Source organism: Dipodomys spectabilis, unplaced genomic scaffold (genome assembly GCF_019054845.1).
Source record: "Dipodomys spectabilis isolate Male_0828 unplaced genomic scaffold, ASM1905484v1 ptg000108l, whole genome shotgun sequence".
NCBI lineage: Eukaryota > Metazoa > Chordata > Mammalia > Rodentia > Heteromyidae > Dipodomys > Dipodomys spectabilis.
This window is the reverse complement of record NW_024870785.1, coordinates 19,158,902-19,179,445: the sequence shown is the minus strand read 5'-3', so window position 1 is coordinate 19,179,445 and position 20,544 is coordinate 19,158,902. Positions and strand designations below refer to the sequence as shown.

The 20,544-nt window shown below is 43.2% G+C and overlaps 2 protein-coding genes across 2 annotated transcripts in view; both read left to right on the top strand.

Moving 5' to 3' along the window:
* Clpx (caseinolytic mitochondrial matrix peptidase chaperone subunit X) overlaps nt 1-5,546 on the top strand; it is a 45,697-nt gene extending 40,151 nt beyond the window's left edge. The window contains exons 13-14 of the mRNA XM_042687541.1: nt 2,147-2,253; nt 3,848-5,546. Coding sequence (XP_042543475.1) covers nt 2,147-2,253; nt 3,848-3,938 — 198 coding nt within the window. The 3' untranslated portion in view covers nt 3,939-5,546. The remainder of the gene's footprint in view (nt 1-2,146; nt 2,254-3,847) is intronic.
* A 4,437-nt stretch (nt 5,547-9,983) lies between these two features.
* On the top strand, nt 9,984-20,238 carry Pdcd7 (programmed cell death 7). The gene is made up of 5 exons (XM_042688009.1): nt 9,984-10,892; nt 13,018-13,156; nt 18,032-18,268; nt 18,519-18,606; nt 19,162-20,238. The coding sequence occupies exons 1-5, from the start codon at nt 10,023-10,025 to the stop codon at nt 19,283-19,285; spliced, it is 1,458 nt and encodes a 485-aa protein (XP_042543943.1). The 5' UTR covers nt 9,984-10,022; the 3' UTR covers nt 19,286-20,238.
* The last annotated feature ends 306 nt before the right edge of the window (nt 20,239-20,544 follow it).

Genomic DNA, 20,544 nt, shown 5'->3' with positions numbered 1-20,544 from the left:
CATGATCCTCAGATCTCAGCCTCCTGAGTAGTTAGGATTACAGGCATGAGCCACCGGCGCTCGGCTCCTGGCATTATTCTTTTAAAACAAAAATCAAAACCTATGCTGTTTCAGCTGTACAAGGAGGGATTTCATTCATTTCATTCATGTAGATAAATTTCTACACATGTACAACGTATTCCTATCAGTCTTCCCCAGAAGTAGGCTATTTCTTGGGGTGAATTTTGAGAATATTAAGCTCCCTTGGTGGTTTTGTTTTGTTTCGTGCTGGTCCTGGGCTTAAACTCAGGGCCTGGGCCCTGTCCCTGAGCTTTTTGTGCTTAGATGAGTGCTTTACCACTTGAGACACACTTCCACTTCTGGCTTTTTGGGTGATTAATTGGAAATAAGAATCTCATCTACTTTCCTGCCTGTGTTGGCTCTGACCCATGATCATCAGACCTCAGACTGCCTAGTAGCTAGGATTATAGGGATGAGCCACCTGCACCCAGCCCTGTTTTTCTTTTAGAAATATGAAGCCAGGCGCCCGGTGGCTCATGCCTGTAATCCTAGCTACTCACGAGGCTGAGATTAGAGGATTGTTTCAAAGCCAGCCTGGGCAGAAAAGTCTGTGAGACTCTTATCTCCAGTTAACTACCAGAAAACTGGAAGTGGCTCTGTGGCTCAAGTGGCAGAGTGCCTGCCTTGAGCTGAAGAGCTGAGGGACAGCGCCCAGGCCCAGAGTTCAGGCCCCACAACTGACAAAAAGAAAAAAGATAGTTGACTTAAAGCTTTTTAATTTTTGTGATTTTTTTTTTTTTTTTTTTGGTGTGGTAGTGAAGGGGCATAGGGATTCTCACCGATTTTATTTTTCCTTTTTTTTTTTTTTTTTAAAAGGTGTTTTGTAGCTAGAGTTGGTGGGTAAATGGTGAGAATGTGCTTCACATACATTAAAACCTGAGTACAAGCTGGGTGCCGTGGTTCATGCCTGAATTCCTAGTTACTCAGGAGGCTGAGATCTGAGGATCTCGTGGTTCAAAGCCAGCCTGGGCAGGAAGTCTGTGAGACTCTTAACTCCAATGAGCTACCAGAAAACTGGAAGTGACGCTGTGGCTCAAGCAGTAGAGCGCTCACCTTGAGCTGAAGAGCATAGGGACAGCGCCCAAGCCCAGAGTTCAAGCCCCACAACCAACAAAAAACAAAAACAAAAAAACCTAAGTATAATTCTCAGCACCAAATAAAATCAAAAACAAAAAGGAACTTTAGGAACACACAAGAAGAGAAAATCAGGATCATTGGAAGGAAAATTTGCAGCAGTTCTACATGGGATTTGAACTAAGTCTAGAACCCTTTCTCAGATTGTGTGGGAACCCTAGAGCTCTGTTGGGACTGTGATTGGTGTCTAGAGTTCGATTGGTGTTTTCATTTTCTTTTGTTTTGGTTGGTCATGGGGCCTGAACTCAGGGCCTGGGCACTGTCCCTCAGCTCTTCAGCTCAAGGCTAGTGCTCTACCACTTTGAACCACAGCACCGCTTCTGGCTTTTTCTGTGTGTGTGTAGTGCTGATGAACGGAACCCAGGGCCTCATGCATGCAAGGCATGCACTTTACCACTGAGCCACCTTCCCAGCCCTTTTGCTTAAGGCAAGCACTCTACCACTTGAGTCACAATGCTCCCCGCCCCTTGTGGGAGTTGGACTCTGGGCTTGGGCACTGTCCGCTCTTCAGCTCAAGGCAAGTACTGTACCACTTGAGCCACTGTACCACTTGAGCCACAGTGCCACTTCCGGTTTTCTAGTAGTTTATTGGAGATAGAGTCTCAGGTACTTTCCTGCCTGAGCGTTCCTCAGACCTCACCCTCCTGAGTAGCTAGGATTATAGGCTTGAGCCATCGGCGCCCAGCTCTTCCAGTTTTTTTGTTGTTGTTGTTTTGTTTTGTTTGTTTTTTGTTTTTTTTTGAGTAGTTTGTTGGAAATGAGTCCCATGGAGTTTATTGCCTCAACTGGCTTCAAATGGTGATCCTCAGATCTCAGCCTCCTGAGTAGCTAAGATTACAGGCATGGGCCGGGCTCAGTATTTCTTGATGAATACATATTCTTGGCCTATAGAAATTTATTTTGTATTTTGTATTTGTGTTTCCCATGTTAATGATTATTTTTACCTTTTTAGGAAAAGCTGTTACTAGAACCAATGTTTGAAGTTCCCAATTCTGATATTGTGTGTGTGGAAGTTGACAAAGATGTAGTAGAAGGGAAAAAGGAACCAGGATACATTCGGTAAGGTATATTTCTAGCAAGAACAGATCTAAAATTTAAGATCCTTATTGCTGGGGCTGAGAAGGTGGCTCAGTGGTAGAGCGCTTGCCTTGCATGCATGAGGCCCTGGGTTCGATTCCTCAGCACCACATAAGCAAAAAGAAAAAAGCCAAAAGTGGCGCTGTGGCTCAAGTGGTAGAGCACTAGCCTTGAGCTGAAGAGCTGAGGGACAGTGCCCAGGCCCAGAGTTCAGGCCACACGGCCAGACACAAAAAACAAAAAAACAAAACAAAATCCTTATTGCTTCTTACTAGAGTTTCCTGGCCTATCATTTTGAAAATACATAATAATTATAATATTGTAAGAGTAGTAATACTCTCATGAATTTTCTATAGAAAAAAATCTAATTTGGGTTCATAAAAAAATAGTATTTTATGAGGCTTTCTGGAAAGCAATCTTTAAAATTAGCCTCCAGTTTTTCTCCTGTAAAGTGAAAGTGTCAAAAGAGACATAAAAATAGAATAATAGACTAAGCTGAGCACCCATGGTTCACACCTGTAATTCTAGCTACTTAATAGGCTTTGACCTAGAGAATCATAGTTCAAAGCCAGCCTGGGCAGAAAAGTCTTCCAGCTCCCATCTCCAATTAACCAGCAAAATGTCAAACTAAAGGCATAGCTCAAGTGGTGAAGTGCCAGCCATGAGCAAGCAAGCAGAGTAAGAGCTTGAGATCCTGATTCAAACCCGAGTACCAACACAAACACACAAAATTAAGACATTAAAATAAAATAAACTTTGCTGCTAATTTTCTGATAAATGAATTTTTCATGGCTTTCAAAACTTTTCACCATATTTTTTTCCTCAATATTATCATACCAGTTAACAAATTCTACTTATTTCCCACTGCTTTACTTATCTAATCTAGGGCTCAACAAACTTACATGAAGAGCCCCACGACAAAAAAAAAAAAAAAAAAATTAGGGTCATATGGTCTATTTCAACTACTAAAAACATCCTTCTTAGCACAAAAGCAGCCCCAGAAAACATGTAGGGAGATGAGCATGTCATCAGCATTGATTAAAAACAGACAGTGGACTGAATTTGATTTGTAGGTTATATTTTATTTGATAAATAAATTATTAGGGAAAATGTTGGGAAATGTACCTGTAACACTGTCCTGTAGTTCTCCATATTTTATCACTAAGTAATCTGAATACCCCAAATGATCTTAGTTTTCCCTATTTTTTACATCTTTTTTTTTTTTTTTCTTTTGGTCATCATTCGCGGGTCTTGAACTCTGGGCCTGGGCGATGTCCCTGAGCTCTTCAGATCAAGGCTAGCACTCTACCACTTGAGCCACAGTGCCACTTCTGAATTTCTGGTAGAGATAAGAGTCTCATGGACTTTCTTGGACTGGCTTTGAAACTGGGATCTTCAAATCTCAGCTTCCTGAGTAGTTAGGGTTATAGGCATGAGCTACCAGCAACCGGCAATATCCCCTCTTTTGGTGGCTGTTTAGCTAAGGGATTAATTGACTATTTGAATGTAGAAATCATGTTTGCTTCTAATTTTTATTTAAGAAACAAACAAACATGAAATAATCTTTTCATTCTAGAACTCCAGCAAAAGAATCATCTGAAGAGGAGTATGACTCTGGAGTTGAGGAAGACGGCTGGCCTCGCCAAGCAGACGCTGCAAACAGCTAAACTGTCAGACTCCTGTCCTGTATATAAAGCTTTTCCTTCTTTTGTTTAGGATCATAACTTTCTACAGTCTGACATTAAAGGCATTGAATCTATCTTGGATATCATACATGGTCAGAAGCCTTTAGGATAAGAATAAGATCATGTATATTATAACATCACATTGATTTATACAGAAGACATTACGTGGACTTGAATGACAACAATGTTTAGAGATAAAATGTATATTATCTTGGTTCAGTTTTTTAAGAAATATGCTTTATCAAAATTCTTAGGAGTTCTTTAAGCAATGCAGGTATTGCAATAACTGTGGATTTTACAATAATGTTACTCTACAAATGGGAAAATAAATTCTTTAAAATCGAATATTGAGATATACCATTCTTTAGTGCTATGTTTTTCTACCCATATTAATTTCCTGAAACTATTTAGAATCTTATTTCTCTTAAAAATTAGACCAGGAAGTTCCATATTTAAATATTTTATGGAAAATGCCCTGAACCATATTTTGATTATTTGCTTACCTATATTCTTAAGTCTTTGGTAAATGCATGACATGAACTTCCCAAGTGATCCTGTTAAAAAAAGAAAAAAAAAGCCATTCTCTTGCTTACCTAATCTGATTTATTAACAACTTTGAGCCATTTTTAGTACCATGGGTGAGTAGATGGACTTAAAATTTGAAATCTTCAGAAAAAAGACTAAACAACTAATTCTTTTAATAGCATGCTGTATCGATCATAGCAAGAGCCATATGCAGAACTAGATAAAATATCCTAATAGTGTGTGCTTTTCCTAAAGTATTGAATTTGGTTTTTGTTTTGTCTTGGTGCTAGACATTTGTCTAATCCTTTGGCTTCATAGAACATTAAATAATCTTTTAACATCAGCTAAAGTGAATGAATGTGTTCACACTAACATAAGTCACTAATCTTCATCACATAGCAAAACTAAAAATGGGGGGTGAACTTAAATTTTTACCATCTGATTCCATAAGAACTGTTCAGGTACCCTTTAAGCATTTCTCTTTCCTTCTGTAATACCAGTTTCTACATTCTTCATTCAGCTCAATAAGTCTTGTTTGAAATTGTTCGAATCAGAATATCTTTGTATATTTCTTTTTTTCTTTTGGAGTCTTGAGCTTTCCTTTAGTCCTTTAGCCCACATTTTTTAAAAAAGGAAACAAACCCTTAAGCTATTAAGAAATTCTAAATCTTGGTGAAGACTTTGACTTTCTGTGATAGGCTAAAAGGCATGTGAGGTACCTTTCTTTTATGGCTGGGTAGGACCAGAAATTTCTTTGTGCAGTGTTTAATCCTGACTACTATAGTAGCTCTCTCTAGTAATGGTTCAAGTTCTTCTCATGAGGTCTTTCAGATTATAACTTTGTTCTCATGGCATCATTTTCCTTTTTGTAGAGTGAAAATTGGAGTAGTTTCTAAATAAAGAGCAATCTTTGAAAAATAGACTGGGAGACATTTTAGTCATAACTACATTTGGTTTTGGAAGTTGTTAACAAGACCTAATTGATGTTTTTAAACCAAACAAATTGAGTATAACGACAATTTGTATCTTGGAACTTACATTTGAATAAAACAAAGCTAAATGAAAGCTGTTGTGATAGTGTGTCCATACTGCAAAGATCAGGAGTACAGTGTGTTAACAGTAGCTGGGCCAGCCAGAGCAGGGCCATGCAATGTTTTAAAAAGCGGCTTTGTGCTAGGAATTGGTTAATCCTTGGTACTTCTGTGTCCCTCTAGTAAGTGCTCCTAATTATAGATTCTACCACGTGTTATTAAAGATTATATTAAAATTTTTAAATGTCCCACATAGAACTTGATAATGGGAACACAGACCAAACTTTTCAAAAACATTACTAGTTTTGTAGGGGAAACAAACAAACCTTCTGTGCATTATAGTAAGGTAAGGTAGGTACCTCTGATAACGCAGATGGGTTGGAACAAATAGGAATTTTCCAGGAAAATGAGAAATCAAAAATCTCAGTATGAAAAACTAGGGAGACTCAAAGTTGTCAAATAGGTAACAACCGTGACTTGCTTTCACTGTCATTTTTATATTCTTCCCCTGCATCCGGGTGATGCTATTTCATGTTTCACTGAGAAACAGATGGAACTGCTCATTCTGCAATCTCCCTATTTTAGAACCGAAGGACCCTGTTACCAGATCTCAATCACTCTATTTATGCCCTGGTTCCCTCCATTCCCTTTCTCAAGGTCCTTAGTTCTTTGGTTAACGTCTTTATTAAATTACCTAAGTCTTGTGAATTGCTCCAGTAGCAGCAGCTCCTCCTCCTTCTCCTCCTCCTCTTCTTCTTTTTCCTTTTGGTTCTTGTTGGTCATGGGGCTTGAACTCTAGGACTGGGCGCTGTCCCTCAGCTCAAGGCTAGCACTCTACTACTTGGGCCACACCACTACTTCTGGATTTCTGGTAGTTTATTGGAGATACGAGCCTCACAGACTTTCCTGCCCAGGCTGGCTTTGAACCACAATCCTCAGAACTCAGCCTTCTAAGTAGCTAGGATTACAGGCGTGAGCCACCAGCACCGTGCTTCAGTAGCATTTAAAACATGTCCTATATGCTGAGTGCCAGTGGCTCATGCCTGCCATCCTAGCTACTCAGTAGGTGGCCGAGATCTGAGGATCATGGTTTGAAGCCAGCCTAGGGGAAAAAAGTCCATGACACTCTTATTCCAATAAAGTATTCGGTTAAAAAAAGGGGGGGGGCGGTGGTGGCGCTGGGAAAGTGGCTCAGTGGTAGAGTGCTTGCCTCGCATGCATTAGGCTCTAGGTTTGATTCCTCAGCACCACATAAACCAAAAAAAAGCTGAAAGTGACAGTGTGGCTCAAGTGGTAGAGTCTAGCCTTGAGCTGAGTAGCTGAGGGACAGCTCCCAAGCCCAGAGTTCAAGCCCCAGGACCGACCCCCACCACCACCAAAAAAAAAGGAAGTTGGCACTGTGGCTCAAATGGTAGAGCATTAGCCTTGTTGAGTGCAAAGAAGCTCAGGGACAGCACCCAGGCTCTGAGTTCAAGCCCCAGGACCAGCAAAAACAACAAAAATACATGTCCTTTAGCAAATCTCCAAGCTATCTTTCCAACTATACTGTAAGTCCATTAGGGTGAAGACCAAACCTACCATATTGTTTATATTTTGTGCATATGTTTAGTGGTCCACACATAATTTAAGTAGCCCTTTGCCAGGTGACAGTGGCTCACATTTATAATCCTAGGTACTCAGGAGGCTGAGATCTAAGGATTGCAGTTCAAAGCCAGCTCTTGGAGGAAAGTCCTTGAGACTCATCTCTCAATTAACAACAAAAAAGCTAGAAGTGGAGCCTTGGCTTAAGTGATAGAGCAATAGCCTTAAGTAAAAGCAGAAAAGATCAAACACACACACACACACACACACACACACACACACACACACACACGGTAAAGATGATGATGTGTGGACCACGATGAGGAAGTGGTATATGATGGGCAGTTACTTTTGCAAACTAGTCCAAGAGTTATCCCGTGGTCTTGAATGCACAATGTAAAAATGCTTTCTCCTAAATTATAAATTTAATATTCCAATAAAAATACCAAATAAAGACAGGCAAGACAATCCCTTGGATGTACTTTAGTCACCAGGTCCAAAGTCCTGGAGTATGTTAGGTCTAGCCACTTGCCCCCATATAACAAATAAAGAGACATGGTGAATGGCAGAGAAAGATTTATTACAAAGCAGCCATGGGAAGATAGCACTTCAGTAAGATAGTATATCTTCAGCTGTTTTCAGAGGTATAAATTGTCTTCAGGTTAAATAGGGAGAACTGGGGGTACTGCTTGAGAAAGATGTATAATGAAAATGGGTATAAGCTAACGGCTTTTGTCTCTGGAGGAGTTCCAGATGTCACTTTATTACTGGAACAGAACAGGAACAAGGTAATGTGGTCTCCTGAGTTAGAGGCTGGTTTTTTTGTTTTGTTTTGGTTTTGTTTGTTTGTTTTTGCCAGTCCTGGGGCTTGAACTCAAGGCACTGTCCTTGAGCTTCTTTATCTCAAGGCTAGCACTCTACCATTTGAGCCACAACACCACTTCCAGCTTTTTCTGTTTATGTGGTACTGAGGAATCAAATCCAGGGTTTCAAGCACTCTACCACTAAGCCACATTCCCAGCCCTTGGGCTGTTTGTTTTTAAGATAATAAGGAGAGGCAGGTCTGTTGGAAGTTCAATTTGCCTTCAACACAAGGTGGTTATTGAATCTTCTGCAAATGGATGATTGTAAAGGAACTGCAGTAGAAAATAGATGGAAGGGCACAGATAACCAAGTTGATGGACTTCTAGTGACAGGACTCAGCAAAAGAATCTTTTCTTTTTTTTTGGTCCGGTCATGGGCCTGAACTCTGGGCCTGCGCGCTGTCCCTCAGCTCTTCAGCTCAAGGCTAGCACTCTACCACTTGAGCCATAGCACCACTTCCGGCTTTTTTTTTCTGGTTATGTGATGCTAAGGAATCGAACTCAGGGCCTCATGCATGCAAGGCAAGCGCTCTACCACTCGCCACCTTCCCAGCCCCATCAGCAAAACAATCTTTTCAGTTGCTTCTTACAACTAATAACTACCAGGATTTAAGTCCAGATACTTTTTCCAGTGCTGCTAAACTGAAAAAAATGGGGGAGGGACTGTTTCAACTAGCTAGTTAATGTCTAGCATGTGTAGTTTATATGTGTGTGTGTCCCAGTACTGGGGCTGAATTCTGGGCTTTCATGCTTACTTCTTTTGTTCTGTTCTTACCAAGGTTGTGAGTTGGGAGCCACCTAGGGCCCAGCTTATTACTAGCTGGTTCAGGGCCTTTTGTTAGGAAGAGATGTTGAATTTTGTAGTTTTTTTCTGCATCTATTGAGAAAGCCACATGGTTTTTGTCCTTGATGCTATTTATGTTCTGTTTTACATTAATTAGGATTGACATGTGCTGGGGGGAAAAAAGATATTGAATATTATAAGTTCTATCTCCCCAAAATCACCAGACTCAACTTAATGGTTTTTGAGCTCCATAAATACTGGCAACTGCTACTTGCTAGCACTGTTACCATCTGATTTGTGCTGCTCTTCTTCTTTTTTTTTTTTTTTTGGGTCCGGTTGTGGGGCCTGAACTCTGGGCCTGGGCACTGTCCCTCAGCTCTTCAGCTCAAGGCTAGCACTCTACCACTTGAGCCACAGCGCCACTTGCGGCTTTTTTTTCTTTTTGCTTATGTGGTGCTGAGGAATCGAACCCAGGGCCTCAGGCATGCAAGGCAAGCGCTCTACCACTGAGCCACCTTCCCAGCCCCCCGATGCTATTTATGTTCTGTTTTACATTAATTAGGATTGACATGTGCTGGGGGGAAAAAAGATATTGAATATTGTAAGTTCTATCTCCCCAAAATCACCAGACTCAACTTAATGGTTTTTGAGCTCCATAAATACTGGCAACTGCTACTTGCTAGCACTGTTACCATCTGATCTGTGCTGCTCTTCTTTAACTCCTGTTTTTGCCTTCAGATTTGGACTGAAGCCTTAAATCCTTAAACCAACTTTGTTCTCAAACTCTTAGAGCCAAACGCTCATCATTACTTCTAGATATGATTGAGGATTACTTGATTAATGTGTGTGTGTGTGTGTGTGTGTGTGTGTCCTGGAACTTGGCCTAGGCGCTATCTTTAGGCTAGGACTCTGCCATTGAAGCCACAACTCCACTTGTGGCTTTTTGTGGTTCAGTTGGAGATAAGAGTCTCACTGACTTTCCGGGCTGGGTTGGCTCTGAACCGCGATCCTTTGATCTCAGCCCCCCGGAGACTAGCTGGGACTTCAGACGTGAGTCACCGCCGATACCTGGCTAAGGTACTTGTTACACTTTCCCACGCGCCCAGCGCTCAGAGAGCCGAACCAATGCCCATTTAGGATTATGCTTCCTGGCATGACGTCACTCTTCCACGCTTCTTCCTGAGCATCAGGACGGTTGTCGCGCGTCCTAAGACGTCATTTCCGTCCAGGAGCCTGTCAGGAGCGCCCGGGAGTTTCCGTGGCTTGCGAGCGCGCCGCGGACATGGCCCTGCCGCCCTTCTTCGCCCCGGGTCGCCCGGGTCTGCCGCCCCCACAGCCGCCGCCTCCGACTCCCTTCGGCTGCCCGCCACCACCGCTTCCCTCCCCGGCTTTCCCGCCGCCTCTTCCCCAGCGGCCCGGGCCTTTTCCGGGGGCCTCTGCCCCCTTCCTCCAGCCTCCACTGACTCTGCAGCCCCGGGGCCCCGCAGAAGCCTCCCGGGGCGGCGGCGGCGGCGGCAGCGCCTTCTACCCGGTGCCGCCGCCGCCCTTACCTCCGCCGCCGCCCCAGTGTCGGGCCTTCCCGGGGACCGACTCCGGCGAGCGTCCGCGGCCACCGCCTCCAGGCCCGGGGCCGCCCTGGAGCCCGCGCTGGGCTGAGGGGCCGCCGCCACCCGACGTGCTCGGGGACGCGGCCCTGCAGCGCCTGCGCGACCGGCAGTGGCTGGAGGCGGTGTTCGGGAACCCCCGGCGGGCGGGCGGCCCGGGGCCCCCGCGCACACCTCCCGGGCCCAGCCTGGGCGAAGTGCGTGCGCGGTTGCGCGGGGCCCTGCGTCTGGTGCGGCGGTTGCGCGACCTGGGGCAGGCCTTACGCGAGGCCGAGGCTGATGGAGCGGCCTGGGCCCGGCTGCACGCGCAGGCCGCGCCGCTGCGCGCCGAACTGGCCGAGCGTCTGCAGCCGCTGTCCCAGGCCGCCTATGTGGGTGAGGCGCGGCGGAGGCTGGAGAGGGTCCGGCGCCGTCGACTAAGGCTTCGTGAGAGAGCCCGGGAACGTGAGACCGAGCGGGAAGCGGAGGCCGCGCGGGCAGCGGATCGCGAAATAGAGATTGACCGCTGGAGGGTCAAGTGCGTGCAGGAGGTGGAGGAGAAGAAGCGGGTGAGAGCCGTGACGCTCTGGATGTAGAGTTGGGGTGGTTGTTGGGATGGTTGGAAGCTGAAGCAGCGTGAGGCTTTAGCTACTGGTTGCCAGGGGTTAGCATAGCTTGAAGGATCGTCTTAACACCTCTTACCTCTGTATTAATTGCGTGTTGATGACACACACAAAACAAAAGATCTGGACGCACTGTGAAGTCCTTGGAACACAAATGATAGGATTGGGGACGGTTGGCTAACTAATGATACACAGAAAGCAAAAGCTCTGGATGTACAGTGAACCCTGTAAGCACAAATTACACAAATAGAATTAACCATTGTATTGTTGGGAAGACAGGACTTGACCTGCCCTCTGTACAAAATATTGGGAACTTGGTGCTCTGCCTCAAGCAACCTAAATCCTAAATGGCTAAAGGAGCAAAAGTGATCCACAAGATCCATTTGTTACTTTAAGCCATATAACCTACAAAATCAGCGATTTGGAGGACTGACTTTCATACATGAGGTGCTGAATCTTCATAACAGCCCTGAGAAATAGGAATTATTCAAACTTTACAGAGTAGGAAATTAAGGTATAGAAAGATTAACTTGCCAACAATCACACAACCACTTCACTAGTTATATTTCTGATTTAAACCCATGGTGTCTGATTTCAGATCCTGTGTAGGGATTTGGTGTCCCCTCTCAGAATACAGAGTCTTGCTACTTTTTGGAATTCCTTTTACTTTCAAATTAAAAAAAAAAAAAAAGCTGGGCACTGGTAGTTCATATATGTAATCGTAGCTACTGAGAAGGCTGACGTGAGAATTACAGTTTGAAGTCAGCCCAGTGGAAAAACTTGAGATTCATCTCTAATTAACCACCAGAAAGCCAGAGTGGGGCTGTGTCAAGTGGTAAAACATTAGCCCTGAGCAAAATAGCTCAGGAAGAGTGCCCAGACCTTGAGTTGATGTCTCAGATTAATGCTTCCCCCCCCCCCCCCCCCAAAAAAGGCCTACCCATCTCAAGCTCTGAGCAGGACCAGGGTGAAACTGGAAATTGGGCAAATATTTAAGGCATTCTTATTTCCTTTGAGTGCCTCTGGGGTTTCCTCTACCCCCATTCTGTCCACAGTCCAGTAGCATCTGCTACTACCCAAGATACTGATAGGACTTCACCATTGAATATATTGATGTTGAGCTTTGTCTTCGTACCCATAGAACTATCATTGCTGGAGAGGCAACACTTAAACTGGAGGAAATAAGGATCAATTCAGCAGAAATATAATGTGGACCCTTTAGGTCCTGTGTGTTACCAGGAATAAAGATGAATAGGACCTAGACCTTGTCCCTCAAAGCCTGCATCCTCATGGGGAATCATGACAGTATACTGTGTTGTGTGTTAGGATTTCACCTGTAGGTGTGATAAGGGGCCCAGAGAAGGGTATGTAAACCTTTCGAGAAAAGGCTTCCCAGATAGAACATCTCAGCAGAACCTGGAGAGAAATGTCAAAACCAAGTAAGAGCAGCAGATGGGGTTCCAGACACAAGGAGTAATCCAAGCAGAAGAACCTTTAGCAAGGTTGTACAATCTGGATGCCTGTAATCCTAGCTACTCAGTAGGCTGAAATCTGAGGATCACAGTACAAAGTCAGGCTGGACCAGAAAATCAATGAGACTATCTCCAATTAATCACCCAAATAGCTGGAAGTGGAGCTGTAGCTCAAAGTGGTAGAGCACTAGCTTTGAGCACAAAAGTTCAGGGACAGTGCCCAGGCCCCTAGGTCAAGCCACAGGACTGGCACAAAAAAAAAAAATAAGGGAAAAAAAAAAGTTGTACAATTGTCCAGGTGTGGTGTATGTGCCAATTAATGCCACTACTTGGGAGGCTGAAGCTGGAAGCTTGACAGTTCCAGGCTAGCCTGGGCTGCAGTGAGAACTTGCCTCAAAAAAACAAAACAGAAGGTTGTGTGATCACTGGAAGAAGATAATTCCTTGGTGGAGCCATTGTATAGGAGAGTTGTACCAGGTCTAAGAAATGGGGACATAGAAGAGAATCTATCTTCACTGAGGGACTGATCCTCTAAAGAGGAACTTATGCTAGAAAGTTGTTCCTAATACAAGATCTTGTGGGCTCTTTTTTCCTTCCAGGAACAAGAACTCAAAGCTGCTGCTGATGGTGTCTTATCTGAAGTAAGAAAAAAGCAAGGTGACACCAAAAGAATGGTGGACATTCTTCGAGCTCTGGAGAAACTGAGGAAACTGAGGAAAGAGGCTGCAGCAAGGAAAGGTAATTATGGCTTTGCATTTCCACTTGGATTCCTCCCCTTTTACCCTAGTGCCTCTCCAACTATCTTTTAAAGAAAAATAATTGCATTTCATTCTTTTTATTCCTGAAGTAAGTGGGCTTGTCAGCAGTAGCTCAGATCTTTTGAAGCAGCCAGTTGAGAAGAAAGGCAGGTGTGAGAATCTACTGACTGTTTTCCCTTACTTCCTTATTTCTACCCGTAACATGTCTACACAACAAGTTAAAAACTTCCTTTTGTTGTTGTTGTTGGTGGTCATGGGCTTGAACTCTGGGCCTGGGTGCTTGTTCCTCAGCTTTTCAGCTTAAGGCTAGTGCTCTACCACTTGAGCTACAGCACTACTTCTGGCTTTTTCTGCTTATGGGGTGCTGAGGAATCGAACCCAGGGCCTCATGCATGCAAGGCAAGCACTGAGCTACCTTCCCAGCCCCAACAAGTTGAAAACTTTCTTACCCTTTCTTGCTGTTTCAAAAAAGTATTTAGCATGTTCTTCAGATGCATTTCGGGTCTGAATTACTGCCTTTTGAAGAGATACAAATGGTTCAATAGGGCAGGGAGTCTAGATGTCCCTAGTTTTTCTTCATGTCACTTTTGAACTCAGAAGACCTCAGCGGTCTCCTGTTACCACTGGAGGATGCACCACATACCCTAGCCAAGCAGTGAAGCCTTTTCACAAAAGTAGGTCCCAGTCATACTGGGTTTTTGGAGTTACCTGTAGTGGTGCTTTTCCATTTGCCTGTTTCAATCTTTGCTCTTGTCAGTCTATTGGTCTGGAGGCACTCAGTCCCACCTTAGCGATTTTAAGATCCCATTTTCCTTCAAAACTAAGTACAGATGCACCCTCCTCCATACTTCCTGATTTACTGAGGTTTCTCCTGCTCCTCACTTGTGCCTAATGTAGAGAGTGGTAGACCTTAAACATTCACTTTCACCAGGGATATTTCAGAATACACAAACTAATAAGTGTCAATCTTACCAAATAGTTTCCCCTGTGTGGTTTAAAATATAAATGGGAACTGAATCTTTTAGACCTTTAGTAAAGTTTTATTGTGATGGGACCATTGTACGTTTATCCAGGCTCATTCACAGCTAAGTGACTGCCTCCTGCATCCAGCGATTAGAGTAGCTGATCCACATCTAGTCCTTAGAATCAAATGACCCCAGTATGGTTCTTTTAGGGCATTTATAAGACAGGGTAAGTTAGCATCTGCTACAGTACACCATCTCTTGGGGGGGGGGGGGGCGGCACAGGGAGATATCTTGGAGCTGAACACAGTTCCTGGGTAGTGTCCTTGAGCTTTTTTTGTTCAAGGCTAGTGCTCTTACAGCTTGAGCCACAGCCCCACTTCTGGCTAGTTTTGGTGTTTAATTGGAATTTTCCTGCCCCAGCTGGCTTTGAACCAAAATCTTCAGTAGCTAGGATTACAGACATGAGCCACTGGTGCTAAGCATTAACCTCCTGCTTTTTTTTTTTTTTTTTTTTTTTGGTGCTGATTCTGGGGTCTAAACTCTGGGCCTGGGTGCTGTCCCTTAGCTTTTGTGCTCAGGGCTAATGCTCTACCACTTGAGCCACAGATCCATTTTCAGCTGTTTTTGTTTCTTTGTTTTAGGGTTTGTTTTTTTTTCCCGTAGTTAATTAGAGATAAGTATCTTCCTGGGTTTACTGCCTGGGCCAGCTTTGACGTGATCCTCAGATCTCAGCCTCCTGAGTAGCTAGGATTACAGGCATGAGCCACTGGTACCTGGCACCATCTCTTTTTATTACTAGAAAGGTCAAACAAGAGGGCTCTTTATTACCAAGTACTATAAAGGCAAAGAAACATTCATGAGAATTAGTGCCCAACAGGTCACCAGAGACCTATGCCAGAGCATTTCAATGGTGTGGTGGGGGTAGAAGCTGGACCGCCTAAGTGGAGAATACATAAAAGATAAACGCAAACAGAATTAACTTATTAAAGATTGCCTGTATGGAAAATGAGAGCACAAGCTCAGGATCTGGCAGTGTGTGGTGTGGGTGGTAATGACCTAGTGTGTATGTTGGGTGTTACAGGAAGCAGCATGTTTAAATGCTGAGGGAAAAATTGAGTACAAGTGGAAGGGGCAAAGAAAGAAGCAGGGGAGATAATTGTGGCTCAGCGTCTCCTGGAAGGTAGGGTGATTTGGATCTCAGATAGAATTACCAGTGGAGAAGCGCCCATCTTCCTGTGGCATGGAAAGGAAGGAGGCAAGGATGTGTAGATAATAGAGCAAGTGAGTGCAACTGGTGACAGAGAGTTGAGCATTTCCTGCTTGCTGGTTCATTTTTTCTGGGAAGTAGATTAGATGGCTTGCTGAGAGAAGAGTAGTGAAGTTTTGAAGTAACAGCTATTATTATGGGTCCAGTGGACAAACCTAGGTACTGGCACCTGGCCACATATTCACATGGCTTCTTCCAGGAGTCATATGCAGCTGATGGTTGAGCAGAGAGCATAGAACTGCTGGAATTTGCTTCCTGAAGTATGCATGTGTTTTGGAGAGGGAGAATAGAAAGAGAGAATCTGATATGTAGGTCTGGAAGCTCCAGTGAAGCTAACAGTCTTTAGAAGAAACTTGAAGTCTTAAGTTAATAATCAGGCTTACACTTGAGAGCTGGCAAGTTTTTTTCTGATCATGTCAAGATCTCAAAGACTGGACCAGGCCCCAGGGTGTATATTGCTGAGAGGGAGGAATATAGGCAGAGCATTGGTGTTTGGGATCTGTAAGAATGAGGAAGCTTATAGTAAACAGGCAGAGAAATGAGGTGGTGCCAATACTTGTTGATTACATGAATACTGGGTAAAGAGTGCCATTTTCTAGGGACTGTGTCACGTTCACTAAGGAGTGGTCATTGAGTGGTTAAGGAGCTGTGGGTGGGTCGCCCAGACCTGGCAGCCTGGGGTGGGAGCAGGCTGCACAGTTCCTGTGAACTGGAGACGATCCTGGGATGGTGGAACGTATCATTTTTGCTTAACCGGCAGGTTTAGTAGTAGCAATAGAGACTGTTAGGAACCAAAACATTACTTTCTCTGACCCTTTATGGAAAGACAAAAAGAAATGGAGGAAACACACATACACACACATACACAAAGTCTTATTATGAGAAAGCAACACAGTGGCTCATACCTACAATACTAGCTGCCCAGAAGGCTAAAATTTGAGGATTGCAGTTTAAAGCCAGCCTGGGGAGGAAAGTTGGTGCGACTCTTATCTTCCCCCAAAATCCAGAAGTACAGCTGTGGCTCAATTGGTAGAGGATTAGCATTGAGCAAACAGGCTCAAGGATAGCATCCAGGTCAGGACTGTTATTACCACCACCTCCCCCCCAGGTCCCCCCCACACACAGAATTTAAAGTTATGGTAATGTACCTTTGAGTCATTAAAATAACTTAAAATAATCTCCAGAATTAGCATGTAAGTCCTGTTTTTCAGTAGATCTTATTTTCACAGTCAGTGGTGAATACATGCCTCTTTTCAAATGAGTAAAATAAATGCATTTGTTTTAGAGATCCGTGTTCTGAAGACTCATTTGGCTGAAGGGATCTGTGTGATGTGACAGGCAATACTGCTTTGTACAGCTCTTCATCAGTAGCTATAAAGCCTCTAAGGCTATAGGAGTTTCTCTCTAGTTTCTTTTGATCTGGCCCAAATAAACTATTTATTTTTCCTTAAGGCATCTTCACCCCTTTTAGTAATATCTTTAAAGCAGTCATTTTGTTATGTCCAAAGAGCTTTGAGTCACTGTATTTCAGAGGAACTGGGCAACTTCTTGGAAGTCTCTGATTCACAGTAATACATATAGATCCTTGGTACCATCTAAATCATTTGTAGGTTCTGTTGCAGCCTGATGTGTTGCAAATGTTGACACCTGTCTTCTTCTGCGTGTCTTCAATAGCAGCTTCAGTTGGTGTTAAGATCATCTCTTCTTTGTGAGTGACACTGACCCTTGTTTTAATATGAGGAAAGGCATTAGAAGTAGAATGGCCTTATTTGAATTGTTCACAATCAAGTTCACTATGGGTATGTCCAATTAAAGTAAAAAGTACACAGTACATAAAAGTGAAGATTATAATTCTTGTCAAAATGGATGATTTTGTGCAGGAGCCATTGCTCAAGTATTAGAGCACCTGACCAGCAAGAAGGGCAAGGCTCTGAGTTGTAAGCCCAGTAAAACCATTGGAAAAGGCAAAATGTAATCTGAATGTATGCCTCCTGGGATCTAATTTGCTCTAGTCCTGACTACTTCATTCACATCCTCTTCCCAATCTTCTCTGAAGGCTTCCATCTGCTCCTTAGTTTCCACACAAACTCATAGGTCCTTGAGATCCACTCATCAAAAGCTTTTCAGAGTATTTCACAAAAAGAGTCTCACAAGGTGAAAGTTTAGCAAGGATTTGTTTTAGGAAAAATGGAGATAGGAAAAATTTCCTGCCTCACTCCCTTCCCCCTCCACCCCCTTCACCCCCGCCCAAAATAAATAAAAACAAAAAAACATCGAACAGCATTGAAGGGGGCTGGAAAGGTGGCTCAGTGGTAGAACGCTTGCCTTGCATGCATGAGGCCGTGGGTTTGATTCCTCAGCACCACATAAGCAAAAAGAAAAAAGCTGGAAGTGGTGCTGTGGCTCAAATGGTAGAGCGCTAGCCTTGAGCTGAAGAGCTAAGGGACAGCGCCCAGGCCCAGAGTTCAGGCCCCACGACTGGACCAAAAAAAAGCATTGAAGGTAGGATTTCCGGATTCTAAACAGGTTCATAGTTATAGTTAGAACTTGGAGTCTACTCACTACAAAGTGTGTCTGGAATAAGAAAAAGTGTCTGAAATGCCATGTGTTTGTTGTTGCTCAGGGGTCTGTCCTCCGGCGTCAGCGGATGAGACCTTTGAGCATCATCTTCAGCGGCTGAGAAAACTCATTAAAAAACGTTCTGAATTGTATGAAGCTGAAGAGAGAGCCCTCAGAGTTATGTTGGAGGGAGAACAAGAGGAAGAGAGGAAAAGAGAATTGGAAAAGAAACAGAGAAAAGAAAAGGAGAAAATGTTACTTCAGCAACGTGAAATTGAATATAAGCTATTTGGGGATCCAGGTAAGTTTCTCTATATGTAGTACAGAAAAGGAAAATTTCTCCTTTTTTGACAGCTCTTTATTATTAAGCATTCATTCATTCACAACTTCAGCCAAGAGATGGGTGACAATTTAAGATTCTAAGCTGTAATGTGAAAGCCACATCTACAAATGAAACACATTTGAACCAATTGTCATCACAGGCCTAGTCACTGCCTTAGAAGTGTTCTTGATACATGTACTGACATAGTCCTGTGCCTCTTCTCTTTCAGACGAGTTCCCACTTGCTCACCTCCTGCAGCCTTTCCAACAGTATTATCTCCAGGCTGAGCATTCCCTGCCAGCGCTCATCCAGATAAGGTCAGAGGGCAGGAAAGTTTTTATGGGTTTATATTGTTACCGAATTTTGAGCCTTGTATGTCTTATTTGACAGTCCTCACTAATCCTTGTGAAGTAGGTGTCTCATTATAACAGTAAAGAAACTAACTCAGCCTGTGACTTGCCCTTTTCTATAACTGTTAAATTAATTTAAAACATTGTCTTTAGCCAAATCTGTTGGAACACACTTGTAATCTGTGCTACTGCAGAGGCAAAGGCAAAGGCAAGAAGATTACAAGTTCAAGGCCAGGCTGAGGTAGGGTAGCAAATCTACTTCAAAAACAAAGGTGTTGGGTTGTGGCTCAAGTTGAGGAGCCCTGGATTTGATTCCTCAGTACCACATAAACAGAGACACAATAGAAAACTCAGTACTAAATAACTTTGTGTATAATTCCTAGTAATCAAGTTATATAGTAGATTTGTACTAAGATGAGTTGTTTGAAATCTTAGACCTAGAAATAAAGTATTTAGTTGCTGAACATCTTGCTTGGAAAAAAAAATAGAAATAAACAGTTGTTCTATACTTTTGTTATTAAGGCATGATTGGGATCAGTACCTTGTACCATCGGATCACCCCAAAGGCAATTCTGTTCCCCAAGGATGGGTCCTTCCTCCGCTCCCCAGCAATGACATCTGGGCATCCGCCATTAAGCTGCATTAAGGAAGATGTTCCAGGAGTGTGTGTGTGTGTTCCAGCTCTTGTCAGTGATGCTTCCATGTCATGCTGTAGACTGAACTACAACTCTAATGCTCCATGTGGTGTTGCCTCGCCTGAAGTTAAGCTTTCTTTCTATTCTCTGTCCTCACCAGAGGTTCCTCCTGAATCAGGAGATTAACACAGTTCTTCAGCGAAGGACCACAGTGACCTGTGGTTTTACCATAAGCAGTGGCCTTAGTTCACCAAATTTGCCTCTGTTTTGAGGGGCTTAGTTCAGAGTGACTTGTTTATTTTCTTTAGCTTCCTTGTACATTGATGGTAAGTACACCGAACATACTCAGTTCATATTGCGGGATAGAAGGCAAACTTCATGCAAAACCTCCTTCCTTTCCTACACAGAGACCCTTCAGTTCCCAAAAGTGAAAGGACGAAAATTTGATCTTCAGTTTTATTCATCCCAGTTTTGGGATGTTTTGGCTATAGTTAGGAACGTGGCAGTGGCTGCAGGAGGAACTGCCAGAGAAGATGATGCCTGGTCTTGTAGTCACGTGGAGAATTCAGAGAACCTGAAGAGCACCCTACCCACACTGGACAGTGTTCTGCACTTTCCTCACACTCATCCTAATGAAAGTACTTGTTTTTGAAGTTTCTAGGTATCTGGTGGTTCAAAACCTCCAGGGATAGAAACGTATTTCTCTATGGTGGTAGGACCTTAATCTCACTCATAGGAGCTGGTATAGCAGTAGAATTTTCTTAGGAACTCAGGTTTCCAGAAATGTCTATGTAGTAAACACTGGGGGGAAAAGCAAATAATAAAATTTTTCATATTCATTAATAAATGTTGTGCTTGGATCTGATCAGTCATATAACATGTCAGCTCTTTTCTTTTTGAGTTTTGCCAATTAAATTGTTATTTAATTTTCAAAAACTAAATAAATGTCATTTTTAGTTTTTTACTTTGAGCCTTTGTTCCAATTTGTTGGCTCCCAAATCATTGAACATACTTCACCTTCACATTGCTGAGTCATTTTTACTCTAAAATTCAAATGTAATAAACAGACATTTGCTATAGGAAAATGAATCATAAACACCAGATTTTGCAAAATTCTAACTCTTGATAAATAATAAAGTATACCATTAACTTTGGAAATGCTATATAATTGGAAGCACTAATGTACAGGATACTAATGCCTTTTTTTGGGGGGGGGGAGGGTTATGGAGTTTGAACTCAGCCTGGGTGCTATCCCCCGAGCTCTTTTTGC

Coding starts and splice junctions, on each gene's coding strand:
- Pdcd7 (XM_042688009.1), top strand. CDS start 10,023: ATGGCCCTGCCGCCCTTCTTCGCCCCGGGTCGCCCGGGTCTGCCGCCC. Junction 18,269..18,518: donor TAAGCTATTTGGGGATCCAG/GTAAGTTTCTCT, acceptor CTTCTCTTTCAG/ACGAGTTCCCACTTGCTCAC. Junction 18,607..19,161: donor CCAGCGCTCATCCAGATAAG/GTCAGAGGGCAG, acceptor TTTGTTATTAAG/GCATGATTGGGATCAGTACC.